General features: G+C 39.9%; 1 protein-coding gene across 1 annotated transcript; it reads right to left on the minus strand.

The window, feature by feature from the left end:
* Window positions 1-73: 73 nt before the first annotated feature.
* SAMD15 (sterile alpha motif domain containing 15) lies at window positions 74-11,924 on the minus strand (the record flags this gene model as incomplete). The annotated part of the gene is made up of 4 exons (XM_080683792.1): window positions 10,170-11,924; window positions 8,818-9,095; window positions 7,800-7,898; window positions 74-286 (listed from the first exon to the last, which is right to left on the minus strand). Exons 1-4 carry the CDS (start codon window positions 11,683-11,685, stop codon window positions 74-76), a joined length of 2,106 nt encoding a protein of 701 aa, XP_080539918.1. The 5' UTR covers window positions 11,686-11,924.
* Window positions 11,925-11,981: the final 57 nt, after the last annotated feature.

Below are 11,981 nucleotides of genomic sequence, written 5' to 3' on the forward strand. Positions count from 1 at the left end.
CACCAAGTAATTTAGTTTGATCTTTCAAGCTAAGTGAAATGGCTTTTCTCTGTGGCTCAGTGTAATAGAATGCCTAATTCTCGTCAGGGGCAGTTATTTGTGGCTCATAATCTTGTAATCCTGCTGTTTGCACAAATTCAGAATAGGTCAAGGAATCAGATTTTTCCCCAGTATGACCTTTTTGTTCTAAAAATAAGCCAATATTGTCCCTATAGGGAAGACGGATGGAGCGTTTAAATAATGGTTCTTCAATTCCCAGTAGTTCCCGCGTGTGCCGAGAAATTACCTGAAATACAAGGATAATTTTTTAATGGGACTAACCCGAAAACACAACTAAATCAATGCAGTTCTACTTACAATCGTAGGTCTTTTGAATGCTAACCTCCTAAGCTATTTCTACGGGAAAATTAAATAATGAAATAACACTTTGAAAGGCTTACTAGCCTGGCCTTATCAACACAAAGATCTTGAGAAACATAACATGCTTTCTCTTTTTAAAAGTCCTATTTAAAGGTGTTTCTAAGCCCTTGCATCAGATGGCCACGGATGGGTTTATTTATTTTCTTTTGAGCAATCTGACCATCCATCTGAGCAAATGGTATGTTCAGATTAGGAGCCCTGACTATCTCTGGGAAGGTTAATAAAGAACTTGTCTATAGGGAGCTCAATTAATCTGCAACTAAAAAAAATTATTCTAAAAATAGTTATTCAATATTTTTGACTAAAAGTAAATCTTAAACACTAAAAGCAGACATTGAAGTACCACCTGTTTTATTAGTACCCATACTTGTAAAGTCTTTTTAAAACATCTTTTGCCACAATTTTTAGTGTTTCTAAAACATACTTCATATTCATTGAGCACCATGCCACTTACTATCCTAGGTCAAGCTGTCACTGCATTTTCTAATTTTAATCACAGGTCTGTTACTAACACTGATATTTGAATTCATATTCTGCATCTGGATGAGACTGTCGCCCATGAAATTGCTGCTGGAACACAGCCAAAGGAGCATGTGGAATGGATTTTTTCTTTCTTTTTTGTTGTTGTTTAGTTTAAAACTACTGGCCATAGTTATAAAGACTGTAAGATTCATGTCACAGACAATTCTAAACCTGGTACTAAACTGCCCATTAGCCATATATATTTCAGATAGGAAAGGTAACTTTCTTCTCAAATCTTACTTGAATTGGTTTTGTTTACACTCTGGAGATGGTTTGTGGGTAAAAGAGAGTTGCCTTGCATTTCCAGTGGGACTACTAATTAGGTCTGCAGCCAGGGGTTTCTAAGAGTTTAAATCCAAATTACTACAGGTGGCTTTTAAGAGTTCTCATTTATAACTGATATTGCTTGGTGAGCACCTCATCCTGACTCTCCTTTTGAATGTCCCTTACCAGGAGGAGTTACTTCACAAATTCACTGAGGTGTACAGAACTGTGCCTATTGTAGGCCACGAGGGTCCAGTATTGTTTAATATTCTAATGTAGAAATAAAGTGTGTTGTAAGGCAATTAGTTACATGTGGAATCAAGAAATATAATCTGATCATCCCTCTAATTCAGTGATTCTTAAAGTATATCTGAGGTGTACTGATGGACCATGAGGGCTACAAACTTAATCTAAAACTGTGAGTTCTTTAATTTTGATTAATAACAAACAATAGACTTTATTTTTGCCTAAGAGTTAGAGCAATTTACTAGTAACTTGAGTTAGTAAGGATTATTAAAAATAGGTATTCAGGAAGATTAATATTAGAGTTTTCCAAGGATTCTTAATTCCATATTCTAGGATCGTGGCCCATACTCAGTGCTTGCAGAGCACCTATTTCACATGGTCTCAAGTAGGTATTTGTATCACCTTAGTTTTCAAGAAGATTCTAATTATTCCTATATCTCACTGTATTGTGTGTTGATCATGGTTTTCAAAGGATGCTAGTTTTGCTTTCATTTGTAAACTACTAATAGCTTTGCTTCATCGTTATCAATTTATTAGATACTGCTTACTTTATAGTAGCAATGCTCACTTGCTTAATTGAAACCGATGATTTATTTTTTGTTGTTGTTGATAATCCTCACCTGAGGATATTTTCTCCACTGATTTTTTAGAGAGAATAGAAGGGAGGGGGAAGAGATAGAAAGAGTGAAACAACCATGTATAAGAGACACATTGATTGGTTGCCTCTCCTACATGCCCCAACTGGGGCCAGGGATCCAGTCTTCAGCCCCTGGGCCGACACTCCAACCACTGAGCAAACCGGCTAGCCCCCTGTGAGTTATCTTAATTAAACCTAAAGACATAATTGTTGTGATTCAAACATGAATCATCTATATCACCATTATTAAAAAAGATGTATAGTCTCCTTAAAATCAGCTTGTTGATTCATATAACAATGTGGATTCATTAAATGCATTTTGCTAAAGGAAAGACACTAAAGTCAAAGACTACATACTATTTGATTCCATTTATGTGACATCCTAGAAAATTCAAAACTAAAGGGACAAAAAACAGATTAGTGGTTGCCAGGGACAGGAGGGAATGGGCTGACTACAGAGGGTACATGGGAAATAATATTAGGGAGATAGAATTGTTCTGGATACATGATCCTGTGTATTTGTCAAAACCCACAGAACTGTACACTATAAAAAGTGACTTTATGCAAGTTTTTTTTAAAGTATATTTTTATTGATTTCACACAGAGAGGAATGGAAAAAGAGAGAGAGAGAGAGAGAGAGAGAGAGAGAGAGAGAGAGAGAGAGAGAGAGAGAAACATCAATGATGAGAGAGAATCATGGATCGGCTGCCTCCTGCATGCTCCCTCCTGGGGATCGAGCCTGCAACCCAGGCATGTACCCTTGACCCACATCAAACCCCGGATCCTTCAGTCCACAGGCTGACACTTTATTCCCTGAGCCAAACTGGCTAGGGCTATGCAAGTTTTTAAGAAGCCAGGATGTTGTGGTAACCCTGATGGCATATATGAATCAAATGAATCTAACTGTATTTACAAAGTAAGACAAAATGTCATTGAAGGAGATAGGGAAGAAAGGAGATGACTCTGAAAAACATTGCTTTGTCTATGTAGTGTAAGGCTAAGGACAAAAACCACTGCACACAACACTGTACTCTATCTGATAAATGTGTTTCTCATAGGGATACATATTTACAGATAAGGAGAGCCAGCTTCTCACTGTCAAAGAAGTTATAAAAATCAAAGGGGAATAGGGAATAAGAAGGATGGGAAAGCTGAAATGAACCTTATGGTACCGGACTAGAGTCAGAGATATTAATCAGTATGAACTCATAGTGCCAAAAAGTACCAAAAAATGCAAATAAAAATAGGGGAGCATGCAAAAGGACACAGAAGCCAATGTGAAAGAGTCCCAAATGGGAGAGAAGGGACAATTAAGCATTGGAGAGAGTTATTTTTTTATTTAAATTTTTACTTATTGATTTGAGAGAGAGAGAAAGGGAGGGAGAGAGAGGAACATTGATTTGTTATTCCACTTGTTTATGCATTCATGGATTTCTTCTTGTATGTGCCCTGACCAGGATTAAAACCACAACCTTGGCGTATCAGGACAATGCTCTAACCAGCTGAGCTACCCGGGCAGGGCTTACAGAAGAGTTCCCTAAGAAGAATTCCAATTAAACATGGAAGGGCTCTAGCTGGTTTGGCTCGGTGGATAGTGTGTTGGCCTGTGGACTGAAGGGTCCTGGGTTCGATTGCGGTTGGGGTTGCTGGCTTGATCCCCAGTAGAGGGCGTGCAGGAGGCAGCTGATCAATGATTCTCATCACTGATGTTATATCTTTCTCTCTCCCTCTCCCTTTCTCTCTGAAATCAATAAAAATATATTTTTAAAAAAAAACATGGAAGGAATGAGGGAAATAGAAAATAATCATTAGAACAACATAGTAATAACTGCTGCAGGCAAGATCCATTGATGAATGCTAAAATTAATAAGTACAACTTGAAGGAGAAATAGGATATTGCCACAACCTCAAACTACCTCCTGCAATATATTTATTACAGTGGTAGTTTTAACTCTATGTCCATAAACTCTTTGATACTCTTCCCTTCAGGAAGTGGAGCTTAATTCTCTTCTCTGTGAGTGTGGGCTGGATTTAGTAACTCACTTCTAATGAACAGAATATGAAAGGGAAACACAGTAATTTTACAGTGAAAAAACTTGGCAGATACCACCTGAACCAAGTGATCAAGATAAACATCTCCAATGATGAGTTGTGTTGATGTCATGTACTGCCTGAACTTATGAGATGAGAAGGGCTCTTCACTTCTGTGATAGTCTTCCCCCCAAAGCATGGGAAACATGGGACAAAGTAAAATGCCTGACTACTACTCTTCAAAGTGTCAAGATCATGTAAGACAAAGATCGATCAAGGTGCTGCCACCTATTGGAGGAGACCAAGGAAGCGTGACAGCTAAATGCAAGGTGGTATCCCTGATTGGACTGTGGAACAACAACTAAAGGACATCAGTGGAAAAATTGCAGAAATCTTAAGATCTGTAGTTAATAAAGTCTCATCTACACATTTACCTTTTCTCTGTCATTCAAGTGTGTTGTAGGAAGGGCAAAGGGAAAGGTGAGTTATTTCTGCAGGTGAAGCATGAGTAATTGCAAAATTAAGGAAGTTGAAGAGAATAGAAACTGGCTATAAATGAACTGTAAGGCTTGTGAATGTGGTACATAGTTCAAATGTGGTTCCATTTCTTAGCAGCATGTTCAGCATTCTGTACTCTCAAGCAACCTGCTCTTTCCTCACTCCCCGACCTCTCCCAAAGCCCACGAGTGGGAGAGAGAGCATGAAAAAGAAAACTTCATTGCTTGGGCATTGTTATGGGATAAACTGTGGATGTACTTGGTACTATAATTACAACAGTGGGATTAAATATGCTTAGTATATCTATAAGGAAGGGAACCATGGCATAACTAAGTTCAGGTATGATCTCTAAAAAGTTACCTGTGTCAGAGTGTATCATTAGCTTTTCTATGTGGACCTAAGTGTCAAGCAAAGCTTATCTAACATATATTTGAATGTCTTGATCTTTATGTTACTCTAGTGACGCCAAGGAGCAGCCACATTTGTCTGGTGACTTTAATAATAAATATTCTGAAGTTTGCTTATTCAAACTTCTTGGGATATAAGAATAGACGACTGGGTTCATCATTTACTCAAGGATTTCAGAAGATTTTACAAGACCAGAAAAAACACAATTGGAATTTTCATCATTGCATGTTGATATTATACTTTTGGAATCAGAATGTCAAGGAGGCAAAATGAGTCAGCAGACTCTTAAATAAACTTTCTATATATAGAAAACCCTAAGTGACCAGTCAACCGAAAACCGAAGACCGTACGACCGTTTGACTGCTTGCTATGATGTGCACTGACCACCAGGGGGCAGACACTCAATGCAGGAGCTGCCCCCTGGTGGTCAGTGCGCTCCTACAGTGGGAGCGCAGCTCAGCTGACCAATAGGTGCCAGATGCTGGGCTCATATCTGGCAAGCATCGCTGTAGCTGCGTGAGTGGCAGCGCGACTGAGCTGCAGTGGCAGCAGGCACAGCGGGGATGGGATGAGTGGGAGTGGCACGGTATCCAAGGGGCTTGGGCTCCTCCCTGGCTGCCTGCCATTTTGTGCACTACTTACGTCCCTTGGGGCAGTGGTCGGCAAACTCATTAGTCAACAGAGCCAAATATCAACAGTACAACAATTGAAATTGCTTTTGAGAGCCAAATTTTTTAAACTTAAACTTCTAATGCCACTTCTTCAAAATAGACTCACCCAGGCTGTGGTATTTTGTGGAAGAGCCACAGTCAAGGGGCCAAAGAGCCACATGTGGCTCGTGAGCCACAGTTTGCCGACCACTGCCTTGGGGGATGTCAGACTGCTGGTTTTGGCCTACAGAGATTGGGCCAAAACTGGCAATCAAGGGGTCCTGGATTATGAGAGGGCACGGGCCAGGCTGAGGGACCCCACCAGTGCAAGAATCTGTGCACCGGGCCTCTAGTTTCATGATAAAAAGCAAAATTCTTGGTACTTAATGTTCCAGGAATTTGGAATACAAGTTACTATTTTGATAATTTTGTTCTTTACTTTTATTTAGAAAATTTAGTATACTATAAACATAAGTAGGAATTAGAGCTCATAAACACAGTCACATCATATTTGAACATAAAAAAAAAATAGGATGTATCTGGTAGCACTTAGTAACTATGTGAGGGCATGGTTGGAAATACCAATTTGTCCTAAGTGGTCCTTTTCTACATCATGAACATGAGGTTCAGGGTATAAAATTGCTCATTTAGATTATAGTTTAAATAGAGTATGGATTGGGAAGTCACACAAAATAGATTTGAATCCTGGCTCTTAAATTTACTATCTAGATAATTTTGTGTAAGTTGCTTCACTCTTCTGGGCCTCAGTTTTCTCTTCTATAAAATGGGGATTAAGTGATATAATACTACATATATGGTGCCCAACACACAGTAAGCACTTAGAGAGGATAGTTATTAGTAGAGTTCAAGAGATTAAATGTTCAGTTAGAACTATGTGTTTAATAATTTAAAGGATTTCTTTATATCTTGTTGAAAAAGGGGTTAGGTATTAAGTATAATTTTCTTATTTTCTAAATCATGTGACTGATGGAATTATATGGTTCTAAGGCCTGATCAAAAGCCACCTAGGGAACAGATTTCAGGGTTTACCTTAGATGTAAAGAATCAAAATCTCTGGAGTGTGGAGCCTAGGAATCTTTTTTTTAAAATCTCACCTGATTTCGAAGACTATCTGAGTTTGAGAATTACCAAGGCAGAACCATTTACAAGCAATATTTACTGAATGAAACCATGAGCATGTTGAGGAATATTAAAGGAAAGGGTATAAATGATATTATGTGTGGGAGGCTTTGTAAACTATCAAGTATTATAAATGAAGGATACTGTTATGCAAAGAAGCATGATCATGGACTGTTGGTGCTAGAAAGATCTTGGGAAATTGAGGTCCAGAGAGGTGAATGTAAGTTGTTTTTCAAGTTAGGTAGCAAAGGAGGCAAAACATATATGGTGTTACAGAAGTGCCAAATGGATGTCAGAGACATAAAATGTATAGCTTGGGAGGAGAGGTTACTGTGACCTGGGAAGGTCAGGAAAGACTTCTTGGGGAAATGAAAATTGAGCTGGGTCCTAAAGATGATTAAGATTCATATTAGTCTAACAGGGGAAGAGGAAACTGGGCAAGCTGCAGAGGGAGGAATACAAAAGCCAGGTTTGGGAGGGTGTGAGTTAGACCTGTGAGGCTGGAGCAAAAGATTCATGTAAAAGAGTGGTAGGGAGAGAATGGTGGTTGGAGAAAACTTGTGGAGGACCTCGAATCCTAAACTAAGGAGTTGAGACTATATTGTAGGCAGAGGGGATCCAAAGAAGGTTTCTGAGTAGTATATAAATGGTTGGAAGGTGAGAGTTTAAAAGTAGTGCCTTTGAATCCAAAGGGCCTACGACAGAGGCTAAAAGCATGAATATTCTAGTTATAAGGCAATAAAGGTCTTAACAAGTGGGAATGGAGAAAAACAGATGCTATAGGAGGAACTGACAGTTCATGGGATCTTTGTGGTGATCAAAGGAGAAAGAAGAAGAAACCACTGTGAGCCTGGGGGACTGGGAGTATAATAATACTACTGACAGAAATAGGAGGCCAGGGGAAGAAGAAAAGGAGGTTGATTGGAAGGTAGACAGTAGCATTGTTAACAGTGCTCTATGGGGAAACTTGATACACAACTCACCTTCATGTCTTCAAAATCTGTTATCCCTATCTGAGGGAGGTTTGAGCAGTTTACATGGATGAGTTTTCGGCCACTGATGAAGTTTGTGATAAAACACTCCTGTCAGTACAATGAGAACATCACTCAAAAGATGTACAACAAATGGAAAAAATGAAGGAAGGGAAGAAGAAAGAGAGGGAAAGAGTGAGGGAAAGAGGGGGGAAGGTAGAAGAAGAGAGAGAAATGGAGAAGGGAGGAAGGGAAAGTAAGAAGGTAGAAAGGGAGGAAAGGAGAGAAGGAAGGTAAGGAAGGAAAGGAATAAATCATGTTTGTCTCCCATTATATACTGAGAAAATTTTAAGTGTAAATTTAGTAATAATCCTAATAATCACACATATTTTCCATCTAAATTTTTGATAAAATTTCATATTGCTCCTTAATTTTTTTTTAAACAGTAGTTCTTTCATGCCTCAATTACATTAAGTACAGGGTTCCATAAGATTCCACATCTTGTATTGTTTTGTGGTAGCCCAAGAACATAGTTGGCATCAGTGAAATGAGGACTCACTCTATCTTTTAAATAAAACTAATTTTGAATAATTGGCTATTTAAATTAGTACTGCTAGGTGCTCATGATACATATAACATATTTGGGATACTTAAGATTAATAATACAAGTTCAAGTTAGGGAGCTAAAATAACTTCACAAAGAACCAAAAAGTCTACCTTGAATAAAGTCTATTAAAAAATACAGTTTTCTATGAAAAGAGGCCTATGTAAATTTCTTAGTCTTTATTCAAGGATTGAAGAGAAATAAACTGTGATAAATTTAAAAAACACATACAAATGTGACTCTCCCTTCCTGTCCCAAAATATACATCAGTGGAAAGGCCCAAATTAAAATCCAAGTTACCGCTACCTTGGTCCAGGACATTCCTATAATCCTTCTAGTAAGGCAGAGGCAAGAGCTCGGGTAAGGTAGAGGAATAAGAGGTAGACAAATGAGAATATGATTTTAAAAAATGTTATTTTTGTATACCTTGTATTGAGGGAAGCCTAACTCGCTAATCCACTCTGCAACTTTTTCTGGGCTCCAGTTAAGATACTCAAATTGTAGCTCAGGCCTTTCGTTTTGCTGGGCTTCTTTATCATCCTTCAACTTTAGGGACAAATCTACAGCTTTTTCACTCCAGGACTCTCTTAAATCCCTCAGAGACTCGGAGGGATATAAGCCCTTAGTGGTATCAGAAAGCTCATATTGTATTGGGTGTTCTTTTGAAAAATTATCATCTATATTTACTGACTCTACTTCTCTTACTGTGAAAGAGCCTAAGTCTTTAATAAATCGTTCAGTTTCTGTTACTACTGACTTTATTTGATAGTTAGAATCCTCCAGCTCATCTTCATCTGCAAAATGCTTAAATTTGATTAGTTCTGGCCTATCTTCCTTGGTTAACTTTTCATGTGTCTCTTGTCCAAATAATGGTTTGGCTTTATCTGATAACTCTACATCTTTATCCTTAGTTGGTTCTTTTTGTGTCTTCTTTTGAACCTCTGATTTGGTCTTTTGTTGTGGCAACTGAGGACTTGATTTACTTTGGGTCTCTGGTTCTTTCTTTAGAAACCATGGTGAAGTCTGTCCTGGAGGCTCTAGACCATTCTTTTCAGTTGACTCTCTCAGCATATCATCTGATTTGGACTTCTGTGGTGGTACTAGTCCTGTCTCAATTGATTTTATTTGCTTATTTTTTATAACTGTTCGTTCAGTATCTTCTGGTGGTTCTAGAACTTTCTCCACAGTTGACCTCCTTTGTGTCTCCTCTTGAATTTCTGGTTTGGTCTTTTTTGTTGACTCTAGACCTGTTTTCTCAATTAGTGTTCTTGATTTTTCCTCAGGAAACTCTGATTTTATCTCTTCTAGTGGCTCTGGAACCTTCCCCTCAATTAACTTTCTTTGTGTCTCCTCAGTAGACTCAACTGGTTTCTGGTCTGGAAACTCTGATTTAGTCTGCTCAGCCCCTTTTTCCTCAGGTGGTTTTCTTCCTATATCCTCTGCAACCTCTGGCTTAGTCTCTTTTGGAAGTTCTAGATCTGCCTCCTCACCAGACTTTCTTGGTTTCTCCTTTGGAAACTCTAGTTTAGTTGGCTCAGATAGCTCTGTCTCTTTCTCTTCTGTTGATTTTCTTCGTATCTCCTCTGGAACTTGTGGTTTGGCCTCTTTTAGAGGCTCTAGATCTGCCTCCTCACCAGACTTTCTTGGTTTCTCCTTTGGAAACTCTAGTGTAGTTAGCTCAGGTGGTTCTGTCTCTTTCTCTTCTGTTGATTTTCTTCGTATCTCCTCTGGAACATATGGTTTGACCTCTTCTAGAGGCTCTAGATCTGCCTCCTCACCAGACTTTCTTGGTTTCTCCTTTGGAAACTCTAGTTTAGTTGGCTCAAATAGCTCTGTCTTTTTCTCTTCTGTTGATTTTCTTCGTATCTCCTCTGGAACTTCTGGTTTGGCCTCTTCTAGAGGCTCTAGATCTGACTCCGCGCCAGACTTTCTTGGTTTCTCCTTTGGAAACTCTAGTTTAGTTAGCTCAGATGGCTCTGTCTCTTTCTCTTCTATTGATTTTCTTCGTATCTCCTCTGGAACATATGGTTTGGCCTCTTCTAGAGGCTCCAGATCTTCCTCCTCACCAGACTTTCTTGGTTTCTCCTTTGGAAATTCTAGTGTAGTTGGTTTAGATGGTTCTGTCTTTTTCTCTTCTGTTGATTTTCTTCGTATCTCCTCTGGAACATCTGGTTTGACCTCTTCTGGAAGCTCTAGATCTGCCTCCTCACCAGACTTTCTTGGTTTCTCCTTGGGAAACTCTAGTTTAGTCGGCTCAGATAGCTCTGTCTCTTTCTCTTCTGTTGATATTCTTCGTATCTCCTCTGGAACTTCTGGTTTGGCTTCTTCTAGAGGCTCTAGATCTGCCTCCTCACCAGACTTTCTTGGTTTCTCCTTTGGAAACTCAAGTGTAGTTGGCTCTGTCTCTTTCTCTTCTATTGATTTTCTTCGTATCTCTTCTGGAACCTCTGGTTTGGCCTCTTCTGGAGGCTCTAGACCTGCCTCCTCAGTAGACTCTATTGGTTTCTCTTCTTTAAACTCCAGTTTGGTCAGCTCAGATGGCTCTGTGCTTTTCTCCTCAGATGATTTTCTTTGTGTCTCTTCTGGAAATTCTGGAGTGGCCATCTCTGGTGACTGTAGATCTCTATCTGCAATTACTTTTCTTGGTTTCTCACTTGGAAATTCAGGTTTGATCTGTTCTGAAGGTTCTTCATCTTGCTCTCTAAGCAATTCCTCTGGAACCCCTAGTTTGGTCTCCTCTAGTAACTCTAATCTTGTCTCATTGATTGTGGCTCTTGGAACCTCAGACTCGGTTTCCTTTGGGAGCTCTAGATTTGTTTCTTGAGCTGACTCTATGAATACACCTTCTGTAACATCTGGTTTGGTCTCCTCTGATGGCTTTAGGTGGGGCTCCTCCTGTTTTTCATCCCTAGGGACCTCCAAATCCTTGAAAAGCTCTCTTCTCATCTCTCTGGATGTCTCCAACATTACCTCTTGGGAAATCCCTATCTCAGTCTCCTTTGAAAGATCTATCTCTGACTTCTTGAGAATCTCTTTCTCTGATATGCTGGTTGGTTTTAGGTGTGGGTGTATATTCTCAGCACTTTCTGGCGTCTGGTCTTTCAAATTCTCTTCCTCCGTCTCTGGCTGGGGCTCTTGGTGAATCTCTCCAAGTAGCTTTGGGTGTGTCTCTGCCGGGATGTCTGGTTTGGCATCTTCATCTATTTTAAGAGGCCTAGGTTTTTGTGGTCTCTCAGACTCCAGGTCTTCATTTTCACCGGGGCCAGAATCATAATCCTCGGGGACTTCAGCCATGGCGCAGATTAGCCAATGCGCCCAGGCCTCCTAGCAACCCCAACTTCCGATAACGTGTCTATGGATACTATGATTTCCGGCCGGGTCTTCCTGAATCTTCTCCAGGTTTTGTTTGTTCGCACAGTCCCGGACTTTAAAAACCTGCCAAAAGCACGCAGTAATCCTCCCCGCGTCCGCGTTGCCAGCCCCCTCTGGCCAGAGCTCCCACGACCGCTCGGGGCGGGCGTGCTGCCCCTTCCGGCCTCGGGCTCCGCTCGGCTCTTCCCGGCGCGTCGCGACCGCGGGCGTTCTGCCTT

The sequence above is a fragment of the Plecotus auritus genome (assembly GCF_963455305.1).
Source record: "Plecotus auritus genome assembly, chromosome: 1".
In the NCBI taxonomy this organism is placed as follows: domain Eukaryota; kingdom Metazoa; phylum Chordata; class Mammalia; order Chiroptera; family Vespertilionidae; genus Plecotus; species Plecotus auritus.